A 19,922-nucleotide genomic window follows, 5' to 3' on the forward strand; every position below is an offset into this window, starting at 1 on the left:
ATATTCTGTCTTATTTTGAACTGTTAAGTTGGGTAAAACAAAATGGGCATCTGATGGAGGTGGAGGTTGGCTATTATGGTAAAATTGAAACCAAAGGCATGTGAATGAAACTCTGAAGTTAGTAGTGGATTTGGTGCAAACAACCTGTACACTTGCTATGGAATATATGGAAGCTTAGAGAAATAATCAGTCTAGATAGCCTGTTGAAGTGTACATGGCCTCCTATAGGTTCATGTTATAAGGTAAATTTTGCCATCAAGAAATTGTAGAACAATAGATGGTGTGGCTTGAAGGTACAATGATAGTGGAAGTCAATGTATAGGAGCTCTATATGCAAGAATAGTAAAAGGAAATGATCAAATTGAAGTGCAGGCTTTAAGATTACGATGAGCAGTTTGATGTGGATTTGGGGCTTCAAGCAGTTGAGGTAGATTGTGAATTTAAAAGTCCAATAGATGAAGTCAGTTGGACCTACCAATTTGAGCATTGGCCATATCCTTCCTTAATGATGTTAGATCGCTTGGTTCTTCTAGGAATATATTTTTCTCTTATGGCTTTCTTTGAACAAGTGAACTAGTAGAGAAGATAGCATGTGAAGCAAAGAACTAGCTGGGTTTGCTAGACAATGATGTATTGGGTGGAGGAGCATGTATTAAGACTTTACTAACGCATGTGACATTTTTCTTTTAATTATACATGAGTACTTGTTATTTGTTTCATTTTAAAAGGATGTTTTTAATGGATTTGTTACTCTATTTGCTTGGCAAGAAAAGCCTGCAAAAGTAAAAGGAAAATAAGAAATTAAGTACTTGGAAGATTCATTAATATCACTTTCATGTGTTAGTGTTACTCATTCATTTGTGCTTCTGGGTTTGTTTCAATTTCAGTTTCTAGGAATTGGGTTGTTGTTATTTGATGGATTGTTTTTGTGTTTTGGGGGGAGAGATGGTGTGAATATGTAGTTGATGTTTTTTTGGTTGGAATGTATTCGTGGATTGGGTTGTGTGAATTTAAGGTATTGGATTGTTGTTGGAACTTGTTTATTTTGGATGGTTGTGTTGGAAACTTGTGATAGCAGGGGAAAATTCTTCAGTTCTGATAACAGCGAAAAAATAGCCAAAAAAGAGGGCAGGAGAAAAAAAAAGAAGAAGAGAAGATATAGCCGCGTTTTAAAAACGCGGCTATAGTTTCTATGCTAGGTTGGCAAACGAACTGACAGAGGGCTATAGCCGCGTTTTTTATAAACGCGGCTATAGTCTGCAGCCTGTAGCCGCGTTGATAACTGCGGCTCAAGCGGGTCTGTAGCCGCGTTTTTGAAAAACGCGGCTATAGAAATTGATTTATACTATATTGTTAAAGTGGCACCAAATTAAATTCATTATCACATCACATTGTAAAACCAATACATTCAACACTTTATTTATCTATTTGTTGGGAAAGTCTTTTAGAAAGTTTCAACCTATAATAATGTCTGCTCTTAATGATAATTTTTTATTATCAAACCAAAACACTCACTGTTGGATGACCTTAGTTGGTAAAATTAGCATATACCATATAGTAATTAATTATATGTATATATATATATAAGTACTATATATGTATTAAAAAAAATTCTCATTTACAAAATAAAAAAGAAATACTTTTTCATAAAAAAAAAAAAGGAAATTCTTTGAAAAATAAACATTATTTTCTATAATTAAACGTATTGAACTATATATATATATATATATATATATATATATATATATATATATATATATATATATATATATATATATCGGGCCGTATATACAATCATACTGTAATTTGAAATATATATTTCAAAGTACGATTGTATGTTCGTTAGTGTTTTATCTCATTCGTAGCAACTGGGATGACAAAGGCATCTTAGGCATGGAGCTAGGAATCATAGTAGTGATATTTTGACATACAAATGTTAATTTCTCTCGTTATATATTAATTGGTCATGAATAAAGATGAGATGTAGGCCACTCTGTGGAAAATTAGGCATTCATTTTGGAATTTGTTTCCAGATTCAACATTTTGTTATAATAATTGGAACTGTTACATGGTTTGCATTCTCTTCCAAATTCTAGGAGTTTGATGAACCCAGATGTTGAATATTTAGTGGCTATCATATCACAACCTTTTGGGCCATTGAAGCCGTTTATCAAGCAAGCTTTGCCCGTTGCCTGTGTATAAGGGCTCATGCAAATTGGAAAACAACCCAGATGGCAATTCAATTATATCACTTGAAATTATTCAGCAAAAAACCCAAACAAAATAAAAAAGATAAAGTTTTGCTATAAAATTGGTTGTAACATAAGGCTACAATCTTACTTAATTAAATAAATATCACTACATAATTTGAAAATTTAACCGTTAAATTGTATGTTTTTTACGCTCTATAAGATCTATAAGCTTATATTTTATACATAATTTTAAATTACAAAAACTTGTAATTTAAACAATTTATTAATAACATAACTGTTAATTTTTAATTTTCTAGAAATTTTGCAAGTATGGAAGATATAAGAAGAAGATGTAATTCAATAGTGAATTTGTCAAAATTCACCTCCAATTAAAAGATATTGAGTAAGATTGTAACTTAATGTTACAACCAATTAGTTACCATGATTTTTAAGGGAAGTTGTGGTGTGCCTTTGTGTTAGAATCTTTTTTCCTCTATACCTGTGTGTTTGTTTCAAAAAAAAAAAAAAACTATCCAAATATAAATTCACTTGCAATTAATATAATAAAGAAACGAATTTATTAAGATGAAATAGACCTTAATAATAGGCTACAGAAAGATAATCACCAACTTGAATAAAAAGACTAAAGTTACTGCAAATTAAAACATTCCAATAGACTCTATCTACCTAAAGACACAAACTTGTGTCATGCAAACTTATTCAATAAACCTTATTCAAATTTCCAACTAAATTTAGACTAAAATTAGAGCAAACTAATCAGTGTCGAAACTGGGACTGCCGCAATGATTGAACATAGGTGCCGGAGTCTCGAGTAGTGTCTGGTCTGAAATCCCAAGTTTTTCCTTGTACAAGCTCATGCAATTCAGATACTGATTCCAAATCAAATTATCAGCATTCAAAGAGTTATTATCTTTCTCCGTCGTAGAATGGACGTTCTCATAGTTTTCAATGTCAATTCTTTTGTTCTTTATATCCTCTAACAGCATGCTCCTTTCATTGACTATGTCCTCCCACTCCTTTTCTTTCTTTGTACGTGAACGCTTTACCTCTTCTCTATTTGCTAGCGCTCTCTCCTCCTTTTTCTCATCCATGAATTCATCAACTTCAGACCCCAAACTCACTTGTTGTGTTGACGACATGAATTTTCTCCCAAATTTGAAAAAATTAAGAAAGTTCAAGAATTGATGTAGAAAAAAATATAATAAAAATACAGATATAGAATGCAATAAGAGAATTACAAGAATTTGACAGTAGTTCATGACTGAGCACAAGGAAGAACTCTAAAAGCCAAATAAAATATGAACGCAAAAAGAGAGACTTGGAGCAAAAAGAAAAATATGATGGTGGGTTTGAAGGTTTGAGGACAAGAATATTTATACTAATTCTTATGTATAATAATGTCGGTTAAAGAAAAGTTTTTTTTTTTTTTTTGTTGAGATAGTCGGTTAAAGAAAAGCTTAATCCTACTAGTATTTGTATTTGTAGTTAGTTGGCAATCAAATCTAGGGGGGATAAAAAAAACAAGAATTGTCATAAATTTAATAGAATTTAAAAGCTATATACAATTAATGTCGGTTTAAAAAAATTAATAGTTTTAATTCTTTTACCATGATGTGGAAGTTTGATTTACACGTAGCTCCTTAGGTATATTCTGATCCTGATCCTTTTACTCTTTTCCCCCAAGTAATTAAAGTAAAGTCAACTATCAGATTTCTCTCCATAAATAAATATATATAAAACTGTTAAAAAAAAAAAAAACTAGGGCAACATATGAAAATTAATTATGCCAATTCAATTTAATAAAAATTATTCCATCAAAAAAAAATTTAGAATCTTAGACAGATTCTACAGCGCAAGGGAATACCAAAAATCACCAGCGAATTAAGGCCTTAATTCGAGATAATATAATGAAAATTTACGAGATAATATAATGAAAATAATTTAGTATCATATTACTAGAATAATATATTATAAATAAATTTAGAATCCTTATGAAAATCAATTTTACATCCAAATTAGCACCGGATTTGACGGTGTAAATACAATAAATCCTAGGAGAACTCAACCTAGTAATCCTAAAGCAAAAAAAATACCCTATTAATTAATTAATCTCCTAAAGTTATGAACTTTGACTAATACAATTCTGGCATCTATCTAAATGATTGATGATGTGGTAAAATCTAATCCGCTCATTTAAAATGAATGGATGAGATTATAGTAACCCTAAGATAGAGCTACACTAAAAACCCTACAAGATCTTAATCCTAATTTCTAATTCCTTTTCATATATAAACGCAGCCTTTGATCGCTTCCCACTCCCAAAAGCTTCACATCAAAAAATTTCATCATCATTCTGTTTAGCCTTCTTTTTGCTTTGATCACTTTGCTCTCTTTGCTCTCTCATAGTATCGTAAACATGTTTTGTCACACTTTATACCTAAAAGAAGCTCGTACGGCTTACTTCTTAGTGATTTGTTCTGCCTCGGTTTTTATTTGATCACCGTTCTAAGTCCTTTCTTTCAAGAATATATCCGTGTGTTTTTCCATCTGGGTGTTTTTGTTTTCCCAGTTTTTGATTACTTTCTTTCAAAAGGGTTTCAGCGTGTGACTTTTTTTTTGTTTGATATATAATCAAACATGGACTTTGAGCTCTTTGAAGAGGTTGATCCAACAGGTCGGTATGGGAGATACAGTGACAAGCTTGGTGTAGGAGCAGTGAAAAAGGTTTATAGGGCTTTTGATCAACAAGAAGGTATAGAGGTGGCTTGGAATCAGGTTTTCTTAAACCGATTCACCGATGACAAGGCCACGTTACATAGGTTAAACTCAGAGGTTCAGTTGCTGAAAACTTTAGAGAATGATAATATCATCAAATTGTTTAGTGCTTGGATAGATGTTGACCGCATGGCTTTGAATTTCATAACTGAGGCGTGCACGTCTGGGAATTTGAGGGATTATAGGAAGAAACACAGGCGTATTTCAACCAAGGCCTTGAAGAAGTGGTCTAGGCAAATACTGAGGGGTTTGGAGTATTTACATTTGCATGAGCCATGCATAATTCATAGGGATCTTAATTGCAGTAATGTGTTTATCAATAATAATACTGGTGAGGTTAAGATTGGAGATTTCGGGTTAGCAGCAGCGATGGAAAAGGAGCATGTAGCACATTCAATTCTTGGGACCCCGGAGTTTATGGCGCCAGAACTATATGATGAGAATTATACAGAGAAGGTGGATATATATGCTTTTGGGATGTGTGTGCTTGAGTTGGTGACAAGGGAGATACCATATAGTGAGTGTGATTGTGTGGCTAAGATATATAAGAAGGTGACCTCAGGTGTGAAACCACAGGCAATGAACAAGGTGAAAGATATGGAGATCAAGGGGTTCATTGAGAAGTGCCTGGCCCCAGTGTCTGAGAGACCATGTGCCACTGAGCTCCTCCAAGATTCATTCTTTGATGGACTTGATGATGATGATGATGAAAACTACGGTACTAGTTTATATATTGCTACTTTAGAAATATGTGATTAAGTTATTTCCTGGTACACAATTTTCATGTATTCTAAACAAGGGATTGAATGAATAGAGATCACTAATTATTTCTATACTCTTGTAGGCTGTATATTAATTAAGTTATTTCCTAGTACACAGTTTCATGTATTATAAAAACGGGATTAAATGAATAGATATAAATTGTTATTTCTATACACTTGTGCTTTCCTTGGTAGATTAGTTTTACGCTTTAAAAATGTTGGAAGTATAGTTCGGAAAATTGTCCAAATTGATTAACAAAGTTGCAAAGCAATATTGATAATATATCAATAGAACAAGATATGCTCAAATTAACTTATAAGCAAAATAGACAAGTACAAAAGCGTATAAAATTAAGGATTAAGTAAAACTTATCGCCTTGTCCTTAAGAAGCAATTTCGCCCCACTAGAATGAATTCGTCGATGCAAATGGCCCAGACGGTCGCTCTCCGGGATACAACAGCAACTCTGTTAATGTGCACTCACAAAGAGTTTCAAACTCGTCACAAATGTCCAAAAGAAAATTTTCAGCAAAAAACAAAGTAGCTAAAGTATCAAAAGTAATATATATATATATATATATATATATATATATATATATATATATATATTTGTTTTTTAAACAATATCATATATGTAGAATTTTGATAGTCTTAGAGCACTAAAAAAAAAAAAAAAAGGAATTAGCTAAAGATGATTAGAGTGAAAAGGGAAAGGCAAAAACAAAGGAATTTCCTTTCTCATTGATGTCACAAACCGCTATGTATTTTTTACAAAACATGGGAAGGTGTGGCTGACTATTTTATAAGAAAATATGAGAAGATTAAGGGTTTTGTTTGCTGCCAAAAATTCCCACGCCAACCAAGGAAAATTCTAGAGCATGGGCTTGGGCTTTACAACAAAATATCATGGGCTTAAATTTTAAAACATACCCAACAAAAAAATTGCATGGAATTGAATTTACGTATATATTTTTTCTGTGCTGATTGTCTCTATGATGCAACCCAAACCTCACCCTTCTCAAATGGTCACATAGTGTGTATATAACTATTTTACTATAAAAATCATATTTTTAAATAGTACAAACATCGATTCTTATAAATTATAGTTAATAAAATTGAGATGGATGAGTCAACTTAGACAATTCTTAAAACCTTAGATTTAATAACACAGAATTGATAGTACAGACCCAAACCCAAGGGAAATTTTTTCATTCTGTCCTAAGAAATTTATCTTTAAAACATATTACTGATAATGACTTTTGGCCAAAACTGTGTATTAGGAGAAGAAAGCCACCAGAAACATCAATTGAAAAGGATTTGGATCATGAATCAGCTCACAATGGAAAGTTACTTTGGTAAAGAAAGTGTACTATCCACGTTATGCATCTTCAATAGTGAACCTCCCAATTTCAAAATTTAATGAGTACAGACTGGTGTGGCCTTGTGAAATGGTGCATTCTTAGTGGCTAAAGTTTACTGGATGCTGCTGAATCAAGCCTATCCTTAGCTTGAAGGAGGCCAAGTTCTTAAACCCTAAATCTAGAGAATTTTGTGGAAACTCCAAGGGACAATTGTACAAGTGCTGCACTTTTTTGCAATAAAGGAAAATTGTTGATCATTTATTTTATTTGATGTGAATTTGCTAAAGTTTAATGGTTGGGCTCACTCTTAACATTAAAAGAATCCACTATGGTTTAGTTATTCTTTAGTTTAATTATGTTTTTATTACAATGAATAGTCATTCCTTATAAATAGCTATTCTTCAAAATGAGAAATAACTATTTCTCTTTAAAATGTTGTATTAGCTGTTCTTTAACAAGTACAATAATTTCAAAACTTAATATATTTTCAAATAAACAAACTTTCCATATACATCTAACAATTATAAAAATAAAAAATCATAAAAAATAACACATATCTCTCTTAAATTTAAAAATAACAATTTTTAAGAAGATATAATTGTATAAGTAAGATATTTCCTAAAATAAATGTTAAGTTTCATTATAATGGTATAACTCACAACCAAACTAATGAATATGTTTAGTTATTACATTACATCATATTTTATTACTAGTAATAAAGATTACAATTCCTATCGTAATCCTCATTCAATGTACCAAACGTACTCTAAGAACAAATTTATTAGAGATTGCAAACTCATTAGTAGAGGGCTAAGTTTTGGCAACAAGTGCATGCAAAATCTACAAGTGGCAACAACCATTCTTCTTTTTTGTTAACTTGTTCTGGACCATCTGGTCATTATGGTATCATTGAAATGATAAAATCATTAAGTCTAAAAGTTTAGCCTTTTGGCAAAAATATTATTATTATTTTTTAATGCTTTTTATTTTACTTATCTTTTAATTGATCTTATGATAATAAATAATTGGGTCAGGCCGATTACATTGTTCTGTGTTGGGTTAGTACTTGGCTGTTTCATTTGGGTCCAGACTTTGGGCCATAGAATTTTGTGATTGTGTTACCAAAATTATAACCTATGTAGCATTATCCAACCCCTCTTATCCATCTCACGATTAATCAATCAATTAGATTGTTCCACTTCCACCTATCTCAGCATTTATCTTTGCCTATCTATTCATGACTCATGAGGATCCTTAATTAGAATTGACGGGGGCCTTACTAACAGTCTAGGGCCCATTTTTTTAGAGATTTTTAGTATCATGTGGGTTAAAATGTGTTGTGAAAATACATGTTTCGGTATTTAAATACCGAAAACTGTTATTTAAACACATGTACCAAACACCCCTTAATCTCTCAAAGACCAATGTGCACTTCATAGAATGTTCAATCATTTTCTTGAGTTATTATTATTATTATTATTATTATTATTGTTTGATTTTTTTTAGTTACAGATTGTAAAAGAATCTACTTTTGCCCTATTTTGAGAAAAGGCAATTGACAAATCCCTCCAAATATGCTCAGGAAAATTGTTTTGCTTTTGACAAATCCCTCCAATTGACAAATCCCGATTCCTCTGAGTGCACCAGTTTAACAAAAGCAAAATAAATAAATATTATTTATTAAGTCATGATTAATAGTACCTTTATTCATCAAAAAAGTTAAAGGTACCTCGCAAAAAAAAAAAAAAAGTAGCACTGATTATAAGTATGCTAAGAATGATTAAAATAATTTAAAAAAAGCAAGCAAACTCCCCCTAGGGTGTTTGCACTTCGTACCAAAACTGGTATTAACCATTTCAATTATAACAAAAATTTATGAATTTCACATTGTAGATAGATTTACAGCTAAAAACTATTGATTACATGCAAACCGCGTGACTTGCATCTGTCCATCCAAATAAGAATTATCTGTTTGGAATTATCTATTTGATCTTCAATGTTCTACTCTATACTTTGTCAATAACATAATATCATGTATCTAATTATATATACATTTTTTAACGTGAGTTATTTTATAAAGCAAGAAGACAATTTTGATAGAACATAAGGAACACTCAAAGTGGAATAAAAGATTTTTATTCATACCCTATGGATTATGGAGTGCAATTGACAAGTTTTGTTATATATTACATGGTTTGTTGCAGTAAATTTTCATAATTTTTAGAATGCAAAGTGTAATTTTTATTAATTATCAAAAAAAATTGCAAGTTTTGTTATATATTAAAAGCTAAGAGCCTTGTAATTTAACAAATACAATTTGGTGTTTCTAATAAAAATATCTAAAATTTAAATTCTCCCATTTTTTACTATCAAATTTTCATTAAAAAATATTAATTAAAAGTTTTCTTAAGTATTTATTAAAAGTTAATGCCATGAAAAAAAAAAAAAAAAACCTTCCATATGGATTTTACATCTCCCCCACTCTTTTGTGGAAAAATATATCATGCATCCGATACATAATATACCTCATCCTCTTTTGTTTATTCCTATAATACATTTCTTAGAATTAAAAAACATTTTCCAACCATATAATTGCTTTATATTATATATCTCACTATTTATTAGTTAGACCATAGATGTAGGGGTGTCTATGTTCAGCCCAACTCGCGAACACGACATGAACCCGATGTGGATTTTTGCGGGTTAGGGTTGTGTCTTAATGGGTTTGGGTCATAAACGGATCAACCCGAAATGACCCACTTAACACAACTTGTTTAACTCGTATAACAAATAAATATTCATTTTATTTTAGACTTGTCAAATACCTTTTATATCCAACATATATTTTAAATTTAAAAAGAAAAGTGAGTAATTACAAAAATTTACGAGGGATATAATTGAAAATTGAAACTTTACAAACCTAGATCTCTAAACCCTACAAACCCTATTCACTCTACTATCTTATAGTCTCATGTGCAATTCTCAAACTCAAAGTCTCAAACCAATTATTGCTCTCTCTCTCTCTCTCTCTCTCTCTCTCTATGGATGATAATCGTAGTCATAGTTCTCTCTCTCTCTCTCTCTCTCTCTCTCTCTCTATGGATGATAATTGTAGTCATAGTTAGGATTAGTCTATTGTTTGCTCCAATTCTTTCAATATTGACACTTAGCATTTGGCGAGTTCCAAGGATATTATATTTTTGTTAAACTATGTTATTTTGAATTTGGGTTGAAGTTGATACACTTCTTTTGGAGTGTAAAGAATTTATTTCTAGATTTTGTTGAATTATATTATTTTGAATGTGGATTAAAGACTTAAACTGTATGCACTGCTTTTGGGTCAACCCGCCTTATTAACAAATCAAGTTAGGGTTGAAGGATAATGACACGATTATTAAATGAGTCGGGTTAGGGTTGAGCCATTTAGTCGAATACCCCTACCTCGACACGACACGAACCTGACACGCTAATCCGAATTGACACCTCTACATAGATGTGACATCTCTTCCCCCCACCCACCTCCCAATTTTTTTTATTACCCAATTCCTATTAATTTATCATTTCACAAACACAGATGCTTTTCGTTTTCCATGTTCCAATCAATCAAAATTTTGTTGCATTTCGCTTCATTCAAATTGTAACATTTTTCTTTAGAAGAATCCAACTTTTAGCATATAAAAAGCGATAACGCTTAACTTTGTCATACCAACTTTTGCCAAATCAATAACTCTACCGCATAGGAGGGGATAAGGTGCGAATGGTCCTTATAACGTCGTTACTGCCTCAAAGAATATCGAATTCTCAATCCTTACATTCATAAAAACCTCTTATCACTTTGTCATTTTCCATCAAACTACAGTATAGATTTGTCGATACTTGATACCATGAATCCATTATTTAAGCACGAAATTAGCTGATTAGGTATGCGTTACAATATCAAATTCATACTTTTTTGTGTCTGAAATAAAGTACTATATTACAATTCATTAAAATTTGTTTAAAAAATAAATAAAAATTCATTAATTTGGCACAGATAAAGATAAGACATACAAGACAATGTCAATTTTAGGTAATGGGTCTTGTCATAAGTCATGAAATGCTTTAACGTAAAAAAAAAAAATCACAATAGTTGTTGGCAAAGTTTTAATAATTTTTTTTTAAAATTTTTTCTTAGAAGAATTAGTTTTATCTAGCTTATTATTGATATCACTTTTATTTATTTTTAATAATTTATCACATCAATAATTGTCATTTTTTTTTAGTCTATAAATTTTCTCTCTGTTATTTTCATTTTATAATTTAATTTCTTATCCAACTCAATCCACTGGCTTTTGGCTGGATAAAACCTTCCAAAAAAAATTTCCATTCATATTCTAACACACGGCCAGCTAGACTTAAAACTCATGTCTCTACAATGTTCCCCTCACATTTAATTGAAAATGATACCACAATAAATTCCACGAATTCTCGGCCACCTTATTAGAAATAGAATGGGCTCTAGTCAGTAGTCACTCCTCATAAAGGCAAGTACAGAGAAATTTGATCCCTTTAATTCTCGAGTTTAGAACTTTAGATGCATTATTGGGAACATTGATTATGACAGAGGGCACAATTTATAGTTTAGCTTTGAAGACAAGCAACAAAATACCGAAGATTTCTGGGTTGTCGTGACGTGAGTTATAAAATTGTCGATGTACATACACTAATCTAATCTAGTTTTTGTGGTTATAGAAGGCCAAGCTGAGGACACCCAACAATATCACCCACCACACACACAGTTGACATTTACCCCCAAAAAAAGGCATTAGTCCTCTGGCGGCATGGCCACCAAAATTTTAAAATTATATTTACATATATGTACATATATACATACATAAAGTATATCAAAATAAAATTATAACCCTTCGAACCCCAATTAAAGTTGGTATATATTTCTAAAATATACACTTTTTAATCATAAGAAAATTTAAAGTTGCTTATATTCATTAAAATAGAGTTTTAATACTAATAATAGATTTTGGGTTTAAGTTTTACATACACTAAACATTAATTGGTGTTTTGTCTGGATTATAATGAGTAATTATTATAAAGCGGACACCATAAGTTGAAGTATTATGTTATTATCCTATTTATCAACAAAAAAAAAAAGTGATAAACTTATAAATAGCATTACCATAACAACAAAACTATAGTCTCAAAATTTTGTATTGTTTTCATTTATAATAAGATGATTAAATTTTATACTGGTTGATACCCTACCACAACAACTGTATTTATTAGTTAATTATTTAGATTAATTATACATTCATATATTATAATCAGCATATAATATTATTAAAAAAAAAAAAAAAGTCTCTTGCTTACGATTAATGCGGTTGACAAAAACTATGGACCGGGATATTTGATGCAAGACATCAAGGAACTCAAGCCTTCCTCTCTCTTTTCCAAGTTCCAACTCTTCCCTTAACCTTTTCCCATTCTTCGTATTCTTCTAAGTTCTCCCATTGTCAACGAGTACATCAAGCTTTAAAGGAGCAACTCATTTGTCAACGATGCATTTATATATATATAGTTTTGATTTTTTATTCTTTACTTTTCTACACAATATAAATTATATAATTTTGGTGTTGGCAACTTGGCATGCAAACAAACAACATTTCGTTTTCTTTTTTAGGGTCACATGGATCATGATGGATGTATATAAATAAAATATATATATATATTTCGTTATTTTTTGTACAATATCAAATTAAATTGATTAGATATAATATCAGATATGAATTTATTGGTGCAAGGTTTAAATATTTGAATGATTATATATATATATATATATATTCCTTGTTTGCCTTCCATGATTGTTTCTCTTTTTTTTTATTAATAAAAATAAAATAGTCTTTTCACTTGATGGAGATGAGTTTTTTAACATATCTACTACTTTAATAATAATAGTTGTAATAATAAAAAAAAATTAAATCTTTTTATCCATCCTTAATTCAAGTTAATCGATTTTAATAGATAAACTATTTGCGATACATATATTAAGTTGTAAAGTATTTCAATTCTATCTTGAATTATTTTTATAATACTTCTTTTATATATCTATATATACATATTCCGAATAGTATATACTAAAAAGAATACCTACTCATCTCAATTAATAATCATATTAAGCTTTCATAAATAAATAAAAAATCATATTAAGCACTAAGGGCAAATTTCTGGCTAAGTCAGTTCAATTTAAGATAAGATTGTTTATGACAATGGGAAAAGGTTCCTTGTATACAACCATACAAGCTGACCTTGCCTTCTAAGCCATCAGCCATGATGGATGTACTGGAGTCTCTTTCAACATTTGAAATCAAAAGTTGCATTGAAAAGCCATGATGGATGTGTAGTCTATTTCAATAAAATTACTTGAGGTTGCTTCCTTCGCACAATAACACATAGGAGAAGTACTAATTGTAACAGTTTTGTTTTCGACCCCACAATGAAATAAAAGTATAAAACATACTTTTGTCTAGTCTAGTTTTGCCGCCCGGACTAGTCATGCAATCAGGCATTTATGTAGGCCACATCTTTGGAATTTCTCTTACGACTTATGAGATGGACTAAGATTTGTGGCCCCTTGAGAGAATAGTCTTATGAGACCGTGAGATATCATCTTATTACACTCAACCATACTATTCAAATAAAAATTGCTTGTAAAAGTTGATCAAAGATATGTTATACCATCTTGTAACATGCAAAGAGCATATTTAGTATTTAAATTGCAAGCAGTATATAAAACAGATTGCATAATAACCATATGCATTATGAAAACAAACTAGAGCTAGAGGTGATGTTTGGTTTTTGGAGGGTGATGCTAAAGTGGTTATAGATTCTATTATTTGCTCTAATTTTGATCCTCCACGAGAAATCTCTCCCATCTTATTTGACATTTGCAACCTCCTTCCTTGTTTCTCAGTTGCAAATTACAAATTTTATTATAGATTATCTGAAGAGACTAGTTATCTTTTGGCTGATTCAGCTTCTTTGTCCCCATCTTGGAGAACCCTTTCCATCTTTTCCATCCCTTAGTGGGTTTTCTTTTTAAGGATATTGATGGGTCGATTACCCCATTGTTGTCTTTGTCCTCTTTGGACCTGGGCCTCCCCTTTCTCAATAAATCTTACTTTTTATATATATATATATATATATATATATATATATATATATATATATATATATATAAAGTGACGTATTGCGATTTGATAAAATCTTCAATTATTTTGTAAACAATTTCCATGTAATTTGGTATTACTAATACAAATACGGAAAATTAAATAATTAAATTTATTATTTTATCACTAATTTATTATGTCTCTTTTACAATATATAAATGGATGGTGTGAGACTCTTGTGAAAACATAGATGACACATGGTTCACATGTCATGCTGAGATGCCTTACTCTACTTAAAGGTGTTGCTTTTTTAGCACTGTTGGGGACATATTTTTATGTAATTGGCATATCTTTTGACAAAAAGCACTTTACTTGTATTTGGGTAAATCTAAGTAAGTTTAAGATGATCATTACAAGTGGTTAAATTGAAGATATGAAGATTACTCAAGAACTGCTCAAGAAAAGTGCAAACTGCAGGCCTCGATACCTCCTCGACAGAAACTTGATTTGTCGAGATTCATTAAAGCTCGACAGATGTCTCGATTGATCGAGCTTACGGGATTCAGATTATAACCAGCAATGTTTTTACTCTAAAAGGCTATTTGTTTATGAGTTTGTATAATTCTTATTGGACTAGGAAAGCCCAAGATTTGTGTAAACTTATTTGGAATAGAAGAGCCCATTAAGCCCCTATTTAAAAGGAGGTGAAAAAAGAAAACCTAACCCTAGAGAGCTTCATAAGGTTTTCTTTTTGAAACCCTAGCCTCCTCCTACAGAAGAAAGAATTTTTGCTGTGTTTCTTATACGCCTTTGGATTTCGTGATCTAGCAAAGTCTCTTGCACCAACATTGAAAATTTTATTGGTGTTTCTATGTGAAGCTGCTGCAAACCAACTACAATAATCAAAGGGTTGCTGTGGAGTTAGTCACGTACTAGGATTCGTGCAAAGGAGTAAGCCGCGTACTGGGATCCGCGCATCAAAATGAGAGATTGTCACTACAAAACAAGTCCAATTGGGTATTGAGGTAAGGGTTCAATTGTAGGTCGGTATAAGATACTGAGATTCCTTTACTTGTAACCGCTTGTTGTGATAATAGTGGATTCTCGGGAGTGATGATCTTAAAATTATCCCGTGAGGTTTTTGCCTTAAAGGTTTTTCCCATTCGTAAACAAATCACCGTGTCAAATTTTTTTTTCCGCTACACTTTAGTTTATTAGTGATTTGTTTGTGCTACCACGCGTTTGCATGATAAATTGATTAATTAATTAAACTTGGCTAATTAATCGAATTAATCAATCACAAGGGGTTAATACGTTTTTGGTCTATCAGACACAATAGTTTGAAATAGTACTTTTGAAATTACAAATTTTAAAACTCTATTTTTGCTACTGTTGCTGCTTCTGTTTATTATTATTATTTTTTTAAGTTATAGATTTAAATAACCTCATTTTCAAATAGCTAAAATATAAGTTGTATAAAACCATATATGATATAACAAAATATGGGTATTAGAAATTATAGTTGCATCAAGTAGTTACCCTCTTTTTGTGTCAAGCGTATCTATATTTTAAAGAATTAATTCCCCCCCCCCCCCAAAAAAAATCCAAATTGATTAACATGGCTCCTAAAGTTGTAGTTGTGTGAAGTGAAAACTCCCTTTTTACTAAGTTTTAAGAAATTAAAATAATTACTCTGACCAAAACTTAAATATTTAAAAATTTAGAATAATTGTAGTTCTAATAAAATCAATTATCAAAATTATTATAAAATTTCAAAAGAAGCCTCATCAATCTTTTTAAATTATTTTAATCAACTTTCATACTTTTTTTTTTGTTTTATTAATTAAATACGAGTCATGCATACCATGCGTGCTCTATACGGCTCAATATAGGAGTTTTTAATAGATATGATATAAATATAATATGTATCGTCCACTTTGTGATAATTATTTTTTGTCATTAGGCCAAATCACCGATTCATTATAAGAGTTATACAATGTGTTTTCACCATATTTCTAACATTTTAAAATAATTAATATAATTTGTTTCAAATAAAATTCTATTACCTGTATTTTTTTTTTTTAAGAATCCTATGGGACCAGGACCATGAGAGAATCTTAACAAACGTGTTTTTTTTCCTTTCATTCCTTTTATTTTGACGTTACTTACCAGACAATTTGACTAAAGGATTATAAAACCATTCATTTTCACCATTATTAGAGCACCGCATTTTAGCAGACTAAACTTAAAATTCACCCACATCTGTTTATAGTTATACATAGTTGTAAAAAAAATATATGATCGTTAATTGTTACATTACACTGATACCATTAATTTTGTATTTAATTTTTTCATTATTTCTTTATAAATACTGATGATAAAAGAAAAGAGTGGATAATGATTATTGTGTATGAAAAAAAGAAAAATAATTTTAAAAAATCAAAATTTTTTAATATTTGAATGAAATGAAGTATAAAATAGATAATAATGTTTTGAAATTTGAATATAAAAGTAGGTTATTATACTAAAATAAAAAGAAAGCTTTATATTTTAATGAAATATAGTATAAAATAGATAATAATATTTTGAAAATTGAATATAAAAAGTAAATTATTATACTAAAATAGAACGGAATTTTTGCAATTAAAAGCCAATGAAATGCTTAAAAAAATTACAAAGTTTAGTTACAAAATTGATTATAGCCTTAGGCTACAATCTTATTCAATATATTTTCATTGAAGGTAAATTTTAACAAATCCACCGTTTGATTACACTTTTTACTTATATCCTCCATACTTGTAAAATTTCTAGAAAATTAAAGATCAATAGCTATGTTATCAATAAATTGTTTAAATTGCAAGTTTTTGTAATTTAAAATTATGCATAAAATATAAGTTTATAGATCATATAGTAAATAATATCCGATTAACATGAAATTTAACATGTGCATTATGAGCGTAAAAAACATACAATTTAACTGTTGAATTTTCAAAATATGTAGTAATATTTATTTTATTGAATAAGATTGTAACATTAAGTTATAATTAATTTTATAACTAAATTTTGTCCCAAAAAAATATCTTTAATCATTTTTTAAGTAAAGCTTTTTTATATGCAAAAGGTGGCAATTCTATGTGATTTTTTTTTTTTTTTTTAATAAGAGCAGAACTTTCAACATTTAACCACCTTCTCCATTTTTTTTATTGGCTTAAAAGGGAAATATTATTGAAGGGAAACCACCTTCTTCATTTTATTCCCAGCTTTCAACCCCACAGGGCACAGTACAGAGCCTCTGTTTCTGTGCCAAAGGAGTAGTTTTTCATGAACACAGAGATTACACGTGGTCCACGTATCATGCTGAGCAGCCGTACTCTACCTACTAGGTGTGCTTGTTTGTCACAAACGTTTGAAACCGTACTTTTCAAATTTGGGCCGACTGGTACTTATGCCCTTTTTTTTTTTTTTTTTTTTTTAGAAATATGTGTTAATGATAAAATATGTAAAAATATGTTTAGTGTTGTTTAAAAACTGAAAATATTTGATTAAATATATGTATTAAAAGGGCCCAAACTTTATTTTTGTTTTGTTGTTATTTTTATTTATTTATTTTAAAGTTATATATTTAAATAACCTCATTTTCAAATAGCTAAAATATAAATTGTATCAAATCATATATGATATAACAAAAATTGGGTATTTTTTTTTTAGAGAGTTTCAACTTGTGGTGTCCGCTCATGATAATACATTTTTATCATCAGACCAAGACACCAATCAGTTTTTTTGTGTAAGCGCGAATTGAACCCCATATCTCTTATACAACTATTAGAAACTTTACTAGTGGCACTAACTAGAATCCACAAAAAAAAAAGGGTATTAAAAATTATAGTTGCATCACTTTGCGTTAAGAGTACCCATATTTTAAAGAATTTATATTTGTCTAAAACCTAGCAACAAAACAAATGGATTAATTTTCTCCAAATTTTTTTTTTAAAAAATTTGGCTCCTATAAATTGTAGCTTTGTCAAATTATTACTCTAACCAAAAACTTAAATATTTAGTAATTCTATATAATTATAGTTCTAATTAAAATCAATTATCAAAATTGTTATCAAATTTCAAAAGAAGTCTCATCATTCATTTTAAATTCTTATATTAATTTTTCATACTTTATTGTTTTAATAATTAAATATGAGTTTTACATACTGTACAGGCATCTCCCTCCTTCAAGCCCACTTAGAGGCCCAGGAAGGTAATAACACGTATGAAAGTCTTACGCCGATCACGTGTAAAAACATTTACGGAGTGGGCGGCAGGCGTGAAGTCACGCCCCCTCCGACAAATACGTCATCCAAGCGGGTTGAGCTCGGAATGCGCAACATCACTTAGGGGATGTCCTTGCTGAGCATAAAGCCTACTGGTAAAGCAGGTTCTAACGCCACTATCACATTCTCCCACCCATCACCAAACATCCACTTAAATGAAATGGTATTGAACCTTCACTCTGTTGCCTAGGGAGTGCCCCTGCCGAGCATCAGGTCCAGCGATGGAGCTAGTTCCAATGACACTGCCTCCCTCTCCCACTCACAGTTAAGACTCCACTTAGGAGATACAATATTGGACCTCTCCCTCCACCCACCAGGAGAATGATTGTGACTATTCTACTAACTTTGGCTATAAATAGGCAAGGAAGTTTCAGTAGAAAGGATTGGCAGATCCGAAAAGGGGAGATTGGAGTAAGAGATCATCCCGGCAGAAGAGGGAGAGTGATTAGGTTAACAAGGGAAACGGGGGTATCGTGTTTACCGAGTATAGCATCGCCTGTTGTAGAAAATTTAAAAGCCCACTATACAAATAGATTGTGAGCCCAAATATCTCTCAGGCTCAACAACCATATCCGGGCACGAACACATACCATACCTTGTGTGCTTTGAATACAGCTCAATTCAATACAAGAGTTTTTAATAAATATAATGTAATTTTAATATATATTGTTCATTCATCATGTCATTTTTTTTACCATCAAATCAAAATACCAACTTAATTTAAGAGTTGCACAATATGTTTTCATCATATCTTGTTGTATTAAAATAATTTGTATCAAATAAAATTTTATTACCTTTATTTTTTATTTTTTTAAGAATCCAATGGGACCATGAGAGAATCTTAACAAACACGTTTCTTTCTCCCACTCATTTATTTTTACGTTACTTTCAAGACAACTTGATTAAATAATTATAAAATCAATCATTTTCACCGCTTTAAACCACCACATTTTAGCCGATTTTTACATAAAATCCATCGTCCCATTAAAAAAAAAAAAAAAAACTTAAAATCCATCGTGATGAGGTCATACTGTGTATATATATATTTTTTTTCTCTTAAAAATATATAGTTGATACAATTAATTTTGTATTTAGGTTGTGTTTGATATTGGCTTAAAAAGTTAACTATTTTTACTATTTAGTTTATTTTTGCTATTATTTATGTGTTCCATTACACTTTTTGGTACTATTTATAGGTCTCACTGTATTATTTCAGCTATATTTTAGCTTTATCTACAATACTTTCAACAAAAAGTTTTCAATTTCAACTAAATAAGTTGTTCCCAAACGGACTCTTAGCATTTTATTATTTATTTACACATGTACAATG

The 19,922-nt window shown here is 30.4% G+C and overlaps 1 protein-coding gene across 1 annotated transcript; it reads left to right on the forward strand.

Moving 5' to 3' along the window:
- The first annotated feature begins 4,850 nt into the window (after window positions 1-4,850).
- Window positions 4,851-5,747, forward strand: LOC142619424 (putative serine/threonine-protein kinase WNK11). The gene has a single exon (XM_075792521.1). The coding sequence runs from the start codon at window positions 4,851-4,853 to the stop codon at window positions 5,745-5,747; it is 897 nt and encodes a 298-aa protein (XP_075648636.1).
- Window positions 5,748-19,922: the final 14,175 nt, after the last annotated feature.

Source organism: Castanea sativa, chromosome 12, assembly GCF_040712315.1.
Source record: "Castanea sativa cultivar Marrone di Chiusa Pesio chromosome 12, ASM4071231v1".
In the NCBI taxonomy this organism is placed as follows: Eukaryota; Viridiplantae; Streptophyta; class Magnoliopsida; order Fagales; family Fagaceae; genus Castanea; species Castanea sativa.

Bases quoted from the DNA above. Each gene is read 5' to 3' on its own strand.
- LOC142619424 (XM_075792521.1), top strand. From the start codon at position 4,851: ATGGACTTTGAGCTCTTTGAAGAGGTTGATCCAACAGGTCGGTATGGG.